We start from the raw sequence: 15,667 nt of genomic DNA on the forward strand, positions 1-15,667 counted from the left end.
TTTTTGTGTTTAGTTCGGATATATCTAAAGCAAACCGATATAATCCGGACAATATATAATTTTAAATATTTTCAGATACAATATAAATTTGAATCGAATTCAAAAATATTATTATTCGAACCCGATTCATCCTAGTAAAGTATTAGAATGGGACAGAAGTGTAAACTCGAAAATCCAAAAACTTGGAATACCTAATCCGAATGTCCCCGGCTACTACTATATTTTCGTTTCGTTCTGAAAATTTCCTTGGAAATACCCTCATGCTAGTATTTTTCAAATTTCTGATATGTATTAGCACGAGAAAAAATGATCACCAGATTTTACGTAAGACGCACAAACATGAAGATTACGAGATTTCCAAATCTTAACATGAAGATTTCCTTACTTTCCATGTTGTTCTTTTTTTTTATTTCTTTCTTCTTTTTTTATTTTTCTTTTTTCTAAATATATAAGTATCATTTCAAGAAATGAATAAGAGGAACTACAAAAGTATTCACAAATTGTAGAACTTAAGAATCGGTTCCACGGCAAAAAAAGGTAAAAACGTGGAAACAAACGACATTCGGTAAAACTCAAAACTTCAGCTTGTAAACCTCCACTTTGAAAAATAGTGATAGGGATTTTAAACCCGGAGAAGATACTCTAGCCAAGGCTAACACGGACGAAGAATAGTAAGAGTGCCAACCGATTGCAATCAATTAGGAAGCTGGTTCATCCGGCAACAATAACGAAGAACCGAGATGGTACTAACGTCAAGACAACACATACTTACGGGGCTTAGTAGCAGGAGCTCACTCACAAAGAAGAGCCGCATCATGTTGTTCTCTTTTCTTTTACAAATATAAATCAAGATGACCATTTCTTTTAATTTCATAGACATCAGATGCACGCTTGCAATTCCTGGATCAAAATTATTCCAGTTTAGGTAACATTGAAAAGAGTACCTACTTCTTTACTCAATCCCCAGATCCATATAGCTGGCTTAGGTCGCATAAACCTTGACTAGAATAAATTTTCTTGGATGACACCGAAAATCTGGTAAAGGCAAGAGTTAAGTAAAGCTTTTCTTTCAAAATTGCTGATACTGGTAAAAACAGACTTTATATCTATGGTGGATATAGAATCTGCATAGTTGCTTACTAGATATAGTAGTGTGGTCAACTGAGACATATAATCACAGACGTTGCTTGAAATTTATAGAGGTGAATTGGAGGATGGCAATATTAAGTTCCATATGCGTCTGTCACTTCGATTGATAAATCACAGTTCCCCGCTCCAATTCCCACCACAAATGTTACCCCCACAGTAGCAATAATAGCCACAGTCCCCAGCTCCAGTTCCCACCACATTATAAGCAAAATAACCAATGGCTAAATATTACTTGGTCTCAATCAGCTCACACGCATCAAAGGCATTACTATTTTATTGTTTAGGCAACCACCACGAAATCTAATTGCGATCTTTGAAAAAAAGTCCCACTTAAATATTAGATAAATTAAAATGGACTTAACTAAGAGGACGTGGGTCAAATGTTAACCACAGAAACGAATGTTATAATAATATATGGTTTGAATTGAAAAAAACTGTTTTATTGCATCAACGCATGGTCCTTAATTCGGCACAACCTAAGAGACAATGACCTGATCGAATCAGTGAGAGACAGTGCTCCCTTTTTAATTTGTATAATGTTCTCACTTTTCTTTTTCTTATTATATATATACCATTTTAATCGAATCTAACAACTTTTACTTGAACAATGAATAATGATATGATCACTAAATGGGGTTAACCAATCCATACGCTATAGTTTCTGTTAATATAATTAATAGTACAATCAAAAGCTAGCGAAGATATAGTTTGTACATGTATACTAAAATATGTAAAACATCTGTGATTTCAGTAGCAAATTAAAAAGAAAGTTTTCTCTTAAAAGAAGAATAAAAGATGAGAATATTATTATCATATCTATTGTCCTATTAAATTTACGTTTTGTCAACCTACAATCGCTCCACCTATTTATTAATAATTAATAATATAATAGAAAAGTATTTAAAGCATAAGTAAAAATTATTTGGAGACATACCTCCCCTACTTCAAATATTTGCTGTCCGTAACGAAAACAAAGAGCCAGCTGAGAAGTAATAATAGTCTATTCGTGTAACGAGGGACGAGGTATGAATATGCGAAAACGTGGCGAGTTTATCTTTTGCTCTAGTGTGGTGCCGACGCAGGTGCCCATAAATCCTTGTTAGGTCAATAGCTTTCATTTGGTGGCAAGTTACTGGTTCAGCCATTGTGTGGAGATATTCTCAGACACACGCGCGTGGATTACTGACATGGACCGCACCGGTCACTGACGGAGAAACGAGTAATTACAAGACACGTTCTGTAGAATCTTGCTGGCGATGCACACACTCCACTACTTGAGTATTTCTTTTTTTGGGGGATAATTTATTCATTACGTTGTTTGATTCAGGAGCATAAGCTTTTTGTATTCTCTACTTCTTAAATCATATATTATTATAAGAAAGTAATATTGTACGGGACAATTAGTTTTCTAGGCGATGTATACATCATTTCATACGTCATATGTACAAAAGCGCACCCCAGAGAGAGGCAATGTATTTCTTAATTTATAAAAGGTCATTTCTTCAATCTGGTTATTCCTTTGGCGAGACACATAGTACAAATAGTACACATTTTATAAAATCTAAAACAAAAGAGACACGTATAGTACATGTTAAATAGTAAGTAGTTATAGTATCATCATTACACCATCTCGGATTGCAAGGTCCGTATTTTTTCTCACAACCAGCAGCACTATGGCAGTTAATTTTCATCAAAGTTCTGATATTAATAAATAGATATGGTAGGAGAAAATCATTTGAGGGTTCGTAAACAAGTAGAAGCTTTAATTAAGAACACATGCCTACTGTGACTGGCAAAGAAAGACTAATTGCGGAAGCATACTCTCAACTAGAAAACGAAGACGCAGACTAACGCGTGTGACAGGCAGCGATTTTAGATTTGGTTGGTGAAGGATCAGATATGGGCATATGGATTTGATCCACAATACGCACGAGAGTTACGTGTCGACTGGTCCTTCGTTCACGTGCATTTTGCTCTTTCTCTTTTGTTTGTTTTGGTGAATGTTATATTTCGAAAATATTTACATTCCTTAAAAAAAAGTTACATTCCTTATTTTTATATTTCAAGTGTTTGGAGCATGGGAAGAAGCACTCCACTAGATTGAAATGCTGTCAACTTATCTGTTATACTATTTGTCCTTTTGTCTCAGTCACTCGTTCAAGCCACGTTCAGGGGAGCATGTGTTTTTTGTTTGTTTGTTTGTTTTTATTTAATGTATTATCCAACAAACTTCTGCCTTTTGTGAAAGTCAATTTTTCGAATTCTCTTATCAGCTTAGAGTAAAGCTGAAGGATTTGATCATTAAAAAATGGGTTATTTTAGAGGTGGAATTGAATTCACTTGGGTTAAAACTTAAAAGGATGTTTTATGCCTTTCCCTAAACCTTCGTCAAGAAGAATATCAACATACAACTTTGTTGAATGGAGTGAGAGAATGCTAACAACAAAATGTTGATATGGCCGATCGAGTTGGTTATGTTGATAGATTACAAAACAGTGAGGCGCCTATTGTAAAAACGTTTCTGACTTGAATTAATTTTACATTTCATTTTAAAAGTATATATTTGAAAATAAAAGTAAGGAGTATCATGTCTTATAATTATTTTACTAAACTAAACCTATTTTAAATGGAATATAAGAAGTCTGGTAGTGGTCAATCTAGCAGAGGAGAACAATAGTTCACGTTGAACACACAATAACGATAATGTTAAGAATATTTCAAGAGAAGACATTAAAGGCCTGACCACTTCTAGCAACCTTAATGAAGACATCTTCAAGGGTTGTGTCCGCAAGTCCCCAAGCAAACACCTTGAAACTGCTCTTGGCCTTCTCCACCGCCTGAAACACTTCTGAGATCCGAACTTCTTCTTTCGGGATCTCAAATTTCTGTGTCCCAGCAATGTTATATATCTTCTTGGCGTTTGGAGAAACATCTTGAACCAAAACCTCCACATTTTTCTCATGTTCTGATGCTGTTGTCATAGTTAACACATAAGATCCACCATACCTTCCCTTTAGCTCTTTTGGGTTTCCTATGCATTGTAACCTTCCGTCAACAAATATTCCCAAACGGTCACAGAGAAACTCTGCCTCTTCCATCGAATGAGTCGTGAGGATTATCGCAGTGTTTGTTTTCGCACGTTTGATGACTGTCCATAGGTTCATTCTTGAAGCAGGATCAAGTCCTGTGCTCGGCTCATCCATATAGACCACCTTTTAATCAAAGATAACAACCAGATAAAAAAAATTTGGAATAGTTACAGCTTGTAAACTCAAGACACCAAAATCAGCAAACCTAATGCATTCATACCTTAGGACTCCCTATAAGTGAAATGGCTACACTTAGCCGTCTTTTCATTCCTCCGCTGTATTTTCCAGCAGGTTTGTCAGCAACTCCTCCGTGCAATAGGTTTACACTCTTAAGAGATTCTTGTACAGCCTAACATGGGTGATCAGTCATTTAAGCTTTGATACTTTTTGGACTTATACAGATTGATAACATACTTGGTCAAGTTCAGAGTCTTTGAGATTCTTAAGTCTCCCATAGAAGAGCAGATGCTCCCTTCCTGACAGTGTTTCCCAGAGTAAGCTGGTTTACAACACAAAATAAAGCAATCATATAACAACAATACGATCTTTCTGTATAGTTTTTAACATAATAAAAAAATGTTACTAAGATTTAATTACTCGTGTTGTGGACATACACCCATGCTGGTGTAGACTCTGTCCATATCTGTGCATATGTCCAGACCTTGAACAAACGCTGACCCTGATGTTGGTTTCACGAGACCAGTCATCTGGACCCAAAAGTACAATACTAAACTCTATTAGCTAACCTCAAAATATTTTCTGTCCATTTGGGTACTGACCATGTTGATGAATGAGGTCTTTCCGGCACCATTGGGCCCTAACATACCGAAGCACTCTCCCGAAGGAACAGCCAGAGATAACCCTCGGACCGCCATTTTTGGCGGGTTTCCATCCCTACCTGGATACACCTTCTTCATTGTGTTGCATACAATCGCATGGCTTGTCCTCTGCGCACACATCAGTTTCTGGACTTTTTCACTCTGGTTGGAATAAAGTTTTTAATGAGAGAGAGAAGAAAAGGACATGGAATGTGTTGTGACTTATTCTGCGAAATACCTCCTGAGTGACATCTAGTTTCTCCATTTCTACGGAAGCTGCAGAGACCTGCTTTTGCAAGCTAGGCCTTTGTGGAAGAAGATATTTATTGAAAGGGTTTTTCAAGAAGAACAAAAGGTCTTTTCCTGATGAAGACATCTTATCGATATAGTATGCTGCAATGAGTGAGAAAAACCATTCAACTATAGTGATGTAGAAAACTTTATCCATTGAACTATCACTGATATCTTTCCACTTCATTCCTTGCCTCCTAGTCAAGCTCCCCTGAAAAGCATACTGAGAGAACTCATACAACCCGCGGAATAAAGAGAAGCCAGGATACAGCTCCATGACAAAAATCCAGCGTCCTTGAAAAAATATTTTATTAACATTGTGGTTAAATTAATACTGAGAATAAACACATAAACAAGTGAAACCGGATGGAGGAGAAAACAAGTGATTGATAACTTACTGGGAAACGATAACTCTTCAATCAGAAACTGGAAGAGAAACCAGCCCAATAATCCAGATCCAAACACGTATATGTATGCAACAACTACAACAGAAAGTGTTTCTTTTTAGCACCAACATGTTCATGAGCAGATTTTTAAAATAAGTGTGACCTGTAGTACCTGATGCTGTCTCAACGTTTGAAAATGCTGAGGAAGCTAGAAAGGCAAGGGAGATTTGAAGATTTATGTAGAGAAAATAGAAAACAAAATGGATGCTGTAGTCATTTAGCCTAAAGAAGTTCAGCCCTGCAAGTAAACTATAGCTGCTTTAACAATAATTCCATAGAACAAAACTTGTTCTATAATGGATAAGGATCAGTACCTATTGCTGACCCAAATATCATCAGGCATATTACGTATAACGTGGAAATGGCGAGAAAATAGGCGTAGGTAATCATCCAATACGGACCATCTCCTAGACCGTGCATTTTCATTATAATTCTTAGCCGCTGCTGCTTCTCATACACCAGTGAGGTCAAGATCACCTGCATGTAAAATTCTTGTAGTTAAGAACGTCTCGTTGACAAAAAAAAAAAAAAAGAAAGAACAACATGTCTTATGCTTGACAAGATTTTGAGAAAGAAAATTGGCAAATTGCTTTAAAGAGTGTTGTAAGCAGTCCACTTAAATGAGCTTACAGGGAACAGAAGAAGAATAACCCATGTGAAGAAAACTGCACCAATCAGAGAAGCAATGTCTAAACGAAGTTTAGTTTCTGGTTTAGGCATTTCTTTGACAAACTCAAGCAACATCTTTGTCCTTGGGCTTTTCAAATACTGAAGATAAGCATTTGACATCTGCAGATTTGTAGTCTTAGAAAATGGTGAACACAAGGACGTTGTTGAATGTATCATTTAGTTTCTTACCAAACTAACTAAGCGGGGAACTCGGAGCAACTTTGGAGGCATATTTCCTGAATCATCCTGGTACGTTGCGTTATACCAAATATTCACATTGAAGTTAGTCCTATTTGTGTCCAAGAGATCATATGCTAAGGCAACCAAAGCATTTAAAAAAAAACAATTAGAAAATCTCACGTGCATAATAATCAAATCATTACAGATAGAGAAATAAGTATAAAAACCTGCAACAATCTCATTTATCATCCCTTCAGAATTTCCTTTCATATAACCTTTGAAAATATCATCATTAATCTCTCTGGAGCTATTTATCCAAAGGTTCAGCCCTTGGACGCATCTCATCTCTGGTTTTGACAAAACAAAAACTTATTAGTTCTTCAGATGACCTGATTACAATATATTCTTCTTAACAAACTTGAAATATATATGCACACAAGGGAAATATGATCAATGTGATTTCTCATGGAAATTTTATATATATACCTTTGGTAAAACTGAGAGGTGATTGTCCTAGTGAGAATGAAACTTTGGAGTTTGGAGTGCACCGAGATTGGATGTTGTATATGAAACGATCTGAGACAATTCCTGCATCAAGATAATTGGTGGGACTTCCTTTATATGTTGTAGCCTGAAAACACCAGCTCAAAGTAAAAAACACAGAGAGATATATTCACACAATAAACAGAATATCAAATACAGACCATAGAGAACTTACCAACACATTATCCGCTAAACTAAACAAGAGGTCAGAGTAGTTCATTGGAAAAGACCTCCTGAAAAGATTTCTAGACAAAGCTGGAGAAAACATGAAACACTATATGAGTTCTATTAGAAACAATATAACGGAGAATATGGTTGAACAACACAATGAGAAAAAAGAAGCATATATACTTGCACCAAGAGATTGATTATTGCCAGTGAAAAGTATGGTTACAGGGCAATTGTTTCTTTGCTTGCACGAGACATTAGTGAGATTGGCGTCAACAACACGATTCCGAGGAAGCGGAATAAGAATCAAAGGTGGCCATGGTTGTGGATTTGGGATGGCACAAAAGACCGCTTGATCACGAGTAGAGTATTCTACACCACAGACCATTTGGCATGTTTCGTCTCCGGTTCTGTGAATGCATTTACAACCACATTGATTATCGAGTGAGTTGCTGACTTGTGAATCAAACAGAGCTTGAATACCAACTAAAACCAAGCAGAGATAGAAAGGGATCATGATGAGCCGAACGTTGCTCCATATGTTCCGTTTCTGCGAAAGAAAACAATAAACCCATATGTGCATGTATATGTTATTATGGATACTAGGGCAAACGAGAACGCCGAACCTGATAGGTTAAGTTTTTTCTAAGTATGGCATTGGCCTGCGTCAAGAAGCTGGCTGGATCAGAATCCGCCATTGACGAAGCTTTCCCTTATTTCTTCTTCTGTTTACAAAACTACCGCCACTTTACTTTAATCACCAAAGTTTATTATTGTTTGGGTCATTAATCGAATTATTTTATCAAAAATAAATACAAATTGAGTTATAACTGTATATATTTTTTATCCAGTAGCGAAAAAAGAATCAACAATGGAGCTTCAAAATAATTTTTCAATCAGATGCTAACGAGTGATCCCCACGACTGTCGATTCGTCAACATGTGGGATTTGAACATAATAAATTTTTGTCATTGAATGATATATTTTTTAATACTAGTGTCATATAGAGTTATTACTGTGTGTGCTCGATGTGATATACTACCATACGAGACGGTTGCTTGGACGATAAGAAATGCACGGTCCAATAAAACAAATATATTAAAAATTATGTGATATAATTGGAATTTTAATACGACTACTAGCGCGGTTTTTTGTTTTCTATTTTTTGTTATTATTTAGTTGTAGTTTCATATGAACTTGACAAACACTCAAAGTGTGCTTTGCATAAACTTTTTTGGGGTTTGTCTTTGCATAAATTTAATTATAAAAGTCAGAATATCTTATTAAATGAAAAATACATCAAGTGACATGTCCCATGATCGGTGTTAGTTGTTTTATTAGTTTTTAATTTTGTAAATCGTATATAACATTTTAGCTTAAATAATTCATAAGTCAAACTATAATTGATTTTATCGGTATGTCAATGATATTAGATTTTAGTCCGCATTTTGAAAATGCAAAACCATTTTTTCTTTACAAAAATGGGTTAATGAAAATTATAATTTTTAATATAACTTATTTATTTTAAAAATTAATTATTTTCACATTGAAATATGTATTTTAACTAAATTATCACATGCTGACAAAAACTGATATCAAAATTTTGGTTGAATTGAATAATACTAATTAGAAAAGATGAACGGCTAAATATTTTTAATAGATTTGGCCTAAAATAACAAGAAGATGAACATTTTGGGATAATTTATTAATTTTTGAAAAGCTATAATGAAGTGTCAAATTTATAGAAAACTTAACAAGAGAAAAAGTCTATGTCATATATAGATTTATTATTTTATCTACCATTTAGCTACAATTTAGTTATATAGAACCTAACTAGAAATTTATCTACAATTCACGCGAAATTTTTTATTTGTCTTTTAAATTTTTTTATTTGATCATAATTTTTACATCTGCTCATTCCAAGTGTTGTTGAAATGGCTGCCCAAAATATAAAATAAGAGAATGAGCTAATGTTTGACCAAATTGTATGTTACATGAACCTGTCATCCATTTCGGCTTACAGTTTTTAGAATAACATCCTCGTATTATTATATTATAGCACTCTAATATTGACTTGTATCATATACGAACATACGAAGATTATTTTTTTTTTTACATCAAAAAACAATTATAGTTCTCAAACTTGAGTTGATTTAAAAATCCAGACGGGAATTAAATAACTAACAAAATGTAATTGTGGTCATTTTATTTGTATATTTCCAATAGATTATCCATATGTGGTTATTTTATTTGGTTATGGTTTGGTTTCATATGAACTTGGTCAAACACTCAAAGTATTCTTTGCATAAATTTCAATTACAAAAAGTCAGAATATCTTACTAAATGAAAAATATATCAAGTGACATGTTCGATGGTCGATGGTAATTGTTTTATTTAATTTTGTAAAGCATATATAGTTTTTTTAGCTTAAATAATTCATAAGTCAAATATAACTGATTTTATTGGTACGTCAGATAAAGTTATAAAATACAAGTAGATTTTAGTCTGCGCTTCAAAAATGCAAAACTATATTTTGTTTACAAAAATGGTTTAATGAAAATTATAATTTTTAATATAACTTATTTCTTTTAAAATTATGCATATTTACATATTATTATATATTTTTACTACATTATCACATGTTGACAAAAACTAATGTCAAAATTTTGGTTGAATTGAAAAGGAAATACTAATTAGAAAAGTTGGATGACTAAATATTTTTTAACAGATGTAGCCTAAAAGAATATTTGGATGACTAAATATTTTTTAACAGATGTAGCCTAAAAGAATTTATCAGATAATTTATCCATTTTTTAAAAAGTGTCAAATTTATAGAAAACATATTGATGAGGTGTAAACCTAACAAGATAAAAGTCTACTTTGTTCATATATAGTAGGAATTTATCTATGATTCGCCTGATTTTTTTTAGTTTTCTCTTAAAATTTATTATATGATCACTGATTTTATTAAAGTGGCTTCCCAAAATATGAAATAAGAGAATGAACTAAAGTTTGACCAAATTGTATGACATGAAACATTTGTTCGAAATTGCGATAGGCATGAGTTGGATGTTATCGAACGGAGGCCCGACAAAGACTAGATACAGCTTCTGGTTAACTACAATATATGTGGAAAGGAATTCTGAACATGCTTCATTGGACACATGTAACAAGCTTTGAACAAGGCCCGACAAAGACAATATACAGCTTCTGGTTAACTACAAGTCTACAAATCTGTTGTAACAAATACTGAGTATAAGTTTCTTAAACAAGAATGAAGAATTTTTTTCGATTTGGCATCGCTGGATAAACAGGGACTGCGTCCTGATCAAGTGGAATTGTCTTTCACTATTCGATTGGACATGTGCAATGGAAACTCTGGCGCGCACAGTCCAATGCTACCAGCAGAGTTACATGAGGGTTTGGGTTGGTCCTTGCGGCCGCATTTAGTTTTTCTCCTGCTTGAGGATAAGCTGCATTTTAAAGAAGTAAATATTAATGCACATATAAAAATAACATGTATTCTAATGAAAACAGAAAAATCAAAATTTTAGTTGACTTAAGCTGATGAGGCTAAGCAAAGGAAGAGAAGGAGCAAAGACACGAAGCTCGTGTGTCTTTGCCGTTCAGCTCATCTCCCTTGCCCATTTTTTTTTTAAAATATGACAATGGCTTGTTTCTAGTCTTTTTTTGGTAAAAAATCAGTTCTCCAAGGTGAATTATTGTTTCTAGTCTTCATGCTGAATATGTTGAATCTAGTTCTGTCACCATTAGACGTATAGTGCGATCGTCATGGATCAATGTGTTTTAGATACAGAGAGGGATCGTGACGGGTGCACAAAAAAAAAAAAAGAGGGATCGTGACGTGTAGGTAAGGGAGTACCAAGTTACAATCTTTTCAGTTTGCTAAATGGTTTCGTCTCTTAAACGTTAGCAAATTTGAAATAAAGTTTTAAACTTTTACCTATCAAATTGTTTGAGCATTCTTTCTGCTTACTTTTCGTTGTATTTAATGTACTTAAAAAATCTAAACATGTTACAAATACTGATTCTGTCTAGTTTGGACTCCCGCTTAGAAACAAAGGATGCTTCATCGAACCGAGTAACTTACTCACAGATGCAGATGTCACGCTACCATTACACATTTCTTGATTCATTTCTAAATTTATATGATAACCAAGAAGTTCTGAGTCACAAACCCATTAGACCTATAAGACCAAGTCCAGAGATGTCCATAAAACACCGACTTTGTTTTAAAAAAGGATTATTAATCTTGTTGATTACAGGAATACAATTATACATGCAAATAAGAAATATTTAGACCAGTCATGACTCATGTATGAAGAAATTCAAGTTAAATCAAACAGAACAAACCCACTTCCTTTTCAAATTTGACAATCGTTTGCCAGATACGATGTCGTTTGAATACGAAGCCAAAAGCGTTATTATTTATATTCATAAGATTGAGAATACGAAATTAGACGTGCACCCAAAAGAAGGAAGAACGAAACCAGAGACGGCATCGTTTTGAATTATTTGACATGTTTACCCCTGAGTTTAACACCAAGAACCTTCTCCATCTTGGCAAGCACGGCCTGGTTAGGAACAGCTTTCCCGTTTTCGTATTCTTGAACCACCTGTGTCCGCTCGTTGATCTGTTTCGCTAGATCCGCTTGTGACATCTTCTTCTCCAACCGAGCTTTCTGTATCGCTAGCCTCACCTCCGCTTTCACCCTATCCATCGCCGACGGCTCCGTCTCTTCCTCCAGCTTCTTCGTGTTGATCACCGGCACCGCCATCGATTTGCCCTTCTTGTTCGAACCTGCGTCGAATTTCTTCACAGTCTGAACCGCTAAGCCGCTTCTGAGAGCTGCGTTGACCGCCTTGGGATCACGGAGGTCTTGGCTCTTTGGCTTGGTTTTGTGGAGCACCACTGGCTCCCAGTCTTGCGTCACGGCTCCTGGGTATCTGCTCGGCATCGTCGCTGTTGTTTAAAACTTGATATCTCAGAGAGATGATGATAATGATGAGTTTCTGAAATTGAGAACGATGAAGGCGTCGCTGGGAGGAGAGGTCTTTATATAAGGAGACGAGTTTCTGGAGAGTTCGATCACTCCATTTTCGTTTCTGGACAGTTCTTAGGCTGGTGACGTGTTCTTGTTTTATTGGGTGTTATTGTAGGTGACGTGGCGTTACTATAAATTTATGTCTTGTATCCAACTGTAGACAGTAATAGAAAGACTTATTCTTGGGAACCTGTAGGTTCACCAACCAATAAGATTGTGTCATTTTAGATTTAATATCTTTTAAAAAAGAAAACAAAATATTATTGAATTATATTATATTCTTAAAATAAAAATTGTATTAATCACAAAAAGAAGATTTTTTAATCGCAAAAAAATGAATTTTTTTAAAAGTATTTTTAACGCTGCCAACAAATATTAAACCCTAAACCCTAAACCTTTAGGTAAATCCTAAACTCTTGAATAAATCATAAATCTTAAAGTTTAAGATTTGATCTAAGAGTTTCGGATTTATCCAAGGGTTTAGAGTTTACCCAAGGGTTTAGGATTTACCCAAGGGTTTAGGGTTTAGGATTAGGTTTTAGGATTTAGTGTTTTGTTGATTGTATTAAAAATATTTTTTTTTAAATTCAAGAATTTAAAATTTATCAAAGGGTTTAGGGTTTACCAAAGAGTTTAGGGTTTAGATTTAGAGTTTAGTGTTTTGTTTATGGTATTAATTTTTTTTTTGAAAACTTTTTTTTGCAGCTACTATTATTTTTATTCATTTATACTTTTTTTTTAATTTTAAAAACGTAATATAATTTGACAATATTTTGTTTCCTTTTTTAAAAGATATCAGATTTAAAATAACTAAATTTTATTGGTTGGTGAACCTATAGGTTCACCCTAGGGAGTGAACCCAAGAATAACTCTAATAGAAAAGTATCTCACGGTCACTAGGGCATCTAGCGTGAAGCGTCAAAAATGCAAAGCCAGATATCGCTTTAGGCTTCGAATGGAAACAAAAACTGAGCGGTCCAGAACAAACGGAATAAATATTGCAATACAAATTAACTGCAGTTAGTATTAAAAAAACGCAGATTGCAGGGTGACTAGGTTTGCTTAAAATAAACAGTTCAAAATACAATATATCGTAACATGTATAATGAATAGTATATGAGAAATACAGATAATATATTTATATTTAACAAATAAAAATCAGTGAAATTAATATAATTTAAAAATATATTATTTTGAAATATATTATATATCTGAACTATTAAATTTAATTTGCTATTATTGAATTTTATAGCCAATATTTTATTTTTAAAAAAATAATAATTACGCTAGTGTTTTTAAACAAAATTAATTTGAAATTTTTAAAAAAAATAAAAATGTAAATAAATCAATATGAAAATATTACTATTAAAACTTTATTATGTAATTTTAAAGTAATATATCACATTTTAATGTAAAGGCTTCCAGTTGTCGTTTAAACAAAACTAAATAAATTATAATATGTATTATAGCTTAAAAATAAAATATTTTTATTCTAATTAATTTTATTAACTAAATAATACACATTTAAAATTTTAATCTATGTATGTTATATAGATCAAAATAGTAGTTGTATTTGTGTTATTTTCTATAGTTTAATAATTAAACAATAATTTATTTATAATAGCATAACTTACTAACCACGTCATATTAATGTTTTCTAGTTTCTACAATAGGTGCGGTCATCTCCCCCGCACTGCTCTTGAACATTTTCATTTATAAAATTAATAGCAAAACAAGTGATTGAATGGTAACATATATTTTCTCCGCTATGCATTCTTCTCTTCCTGGGGTTAACACTCAAGGCCTTAGTCCAGTTGCACGTGACTCATGGTTCTGGTGATGGTATTACCCCGAAATGTTTTTACAATTAATTGTGAAAGAAGGGGATGTCAACGAAGACGTTTCGGTACATTCCGCTGAACGAAATGTATCGATATCTGTGGATGAGGACCATGAGGTTAGAGGAACATATACTTTACTGAGAAAGTTTGGTGTCATGTCTTTCCATCAATCTTCAATAATATTTTCGTCGAAGAACTGATAAATCCACCGCGGGGTGGGGGGATTCGTCTCTCTCGAGATAGTATTTCCAAAATTAGGTATATGCTCAATTTTTTTGAGTGGATTCACATCATGCGTGTATGTGGAAGATTGTGTATGTTGATTTAGAAGAACATAAAGAGTAATGTAATGTTTCTTATTCAATGTTGAGATTCTGATTACTGCCTTGTATCACAGTTTGGAAAATTTTAGTGTTATTATAATGAAAATGGATTGTACACATTGAAGTCTGGATATTGGTTAGGTACTCATTCACCATATAATGTCCCTCCATTACCAACTTATGGATCTGCAGAGCTAAAACACAAGATATGGAAAACAAAAGCCCTGGCGAAGTTAAAACACTTCTTGTGGAGATTGTTATATGGATGTTTGGTGACAAGTAACAATCTCAGAAGAAGACCCATCACTCGGAATGATTATTGTCGAAGATGTTGTTCTGTAGAAGAAACAGAGAAGCACATTTTCTTTGAGTTTCTGTATGCTGTAGGGATATGGAGATCTTCTTGTGTATCTAATCATCAATAGTTGATCAACATCTCTTGAAAAAAGATTGAGGCATGCTTAAAATACTCGTTTTCTACACTGCTAGATCATTATCAAGATCTACCTTTATGGATTTTATGGAGACTGTGGAAGAGTAGAAATACCTTGGTGTTTCAACAAAAAGAGACGCACTGGAGAACACTGCTGCGGTATGCAAAAGAGGATATAAAGGAATGGAAACAGAGTGATACAACGAAACCATACAACCAAACAAGACTACTGAAGAACGTCTTTATCAGAATATTTTTGTTTCTCATTTCCACCCCATTGTCCCTTTGCTTCTTAAGCTGCTACGGTCGTGAATATCTAAATAGGCGAACAACTCTGGGGCCTTTATCATATTTTCAGGTTCATTAGGATTCTTATTGGTTGGAACTTCCATCAGCTGGTCCACAAGCAAGGTAAGTAAGTGAGGAGAAGTCTTTAATAATCCTGAGAATGTGAAATGGACAAGACCACCAAGAGGATGGAAGAAATGTAATATTGATGGATCATTTCATAAACAAATGACTAAAGCATTAGCTGGAGGGGTTATTAGGGATGAGAATGGAATTTATAAAGGTTCAGCTCAAACATGAGGGAAACGAGTTCAAGATGCTTTAGAAAGCGAGTTACAAGAGATCCTAATGGCACTACAACAT

The 15,667-nt window shown here is 34.1% G+C and overlaps 2 protein-coding genes across 2 annotated transcripts; both read right to left on the reverse strand.

The window, feature by feature from the left end:
- Nucleotides 1-440: 440 nt before the first annotated feature.
- LOC103828627 (ABC transporter A family member 3) lies at nucleotides 441-11,323 on the reverse strand. The gene is made up of 16 exons (XM_009104255.3): nucleotides 7,980-11,323; nucleotides 7,537-7,903; nucleotides 7,361-7,440; nucleotides 7,129-7,273; nucleotides 6,870-6,989; nucleotides 6,652-6,776; nucleotides 6,424-6,582; nucleotides 6,108-6,270; nucleotides 5,906-6,031; nucleotides 5,746-5,829; nucleotides 5,295-5,641; nucleotides 5,018-5,218; nucleotides 4,836-4,945; nucleotides 4,653-4,737; nucleotides 4,459-4,587; nucleotides 441-4,361 (listed from the first exon to the last, which is right to left on the reverse strand). Exons 1-16 carry the CDS (start codon nucleotides 8,049-8,051, stop codon nucleotides 3,867-3,869), a joined length of 2,808 nt encoding a protein of 935 aa, XP_009102503.1. The 5' UTR covers nucleotides 8,052-11,323; the 3' UTR covers nucleotides 441-3,866.
- A 277-nt stretch (nucleotides 11,324-11,600) lies between these two features.
- On the reverse strand, nucleotides 11,601-12,413 carry LOC103828628 (multiprotein-bridging factor 1c). The gene has a single exon (XM_009104256.3). The coding sequence runs from the start codon at nucleotides 12,330-12,332 to the stop codon at nucleotides 11,886-11,888; it is 447 nt and encodes a 148-aa protein (XP_009102504.1). The 5' UTR covers nucleotides 12,333-12,413; the 3' UTR covers nucleotides 11,601-11,885.
- Nucleotides 12,414-15,667: the final 3,254 nt, after the last annotated feature.

The sequence above is a fragment of the Brassica rapa genome, chromosome A07 (genome assembly GCF_000309985.2).
Source record: "Brassica rapa cultivar Chiifu-401-42 chromosome A07, CAAS_Brap_v3.01, whole genome shotgun sequence".
Lineage (NCBI taxonomy): Eukaryota > Viridiplantae > Streptophyta > Magnoliopsida > Brassicales > Brassicaceae > Brassica > Brassica rapa.

What these genes read in the sequence shown, in the direction of transcription:
- LOC103828627 (XM_009104255.3), bottom strand. Translation starts at nt 8,051, where the DNA reads ATGGCGGATTCTGATCCAGCCAGCTTCTTGACGCAGGCCAATGCCATA. An exon ending in AGACCTCATTCATCAACATG is followed by an intron (nt 4,946 to 5,017) that starts GTCAGTACCCAA and finishes TTTTGGGTCCAG; the next exon opens with ATGACTGGTCTCGTGAAACC. An exon ending in CACTTATAGGGAGTCCTAAG is followed by an intron (nt 4,362 to 4,458) that starts GTATGAATGCAT and finishes TTTGATTAAAAG; the next exon opens with GTGGTCTATATGGATGAGCC.
- LOC103828628 (XM_009104256.3), bottom strand. Translation starts at nt 12,332, where the DNA reads ATGCCGAGCAGATACCCAGGAGCCGTGACGCAAGACTGGGAGCCAGTG.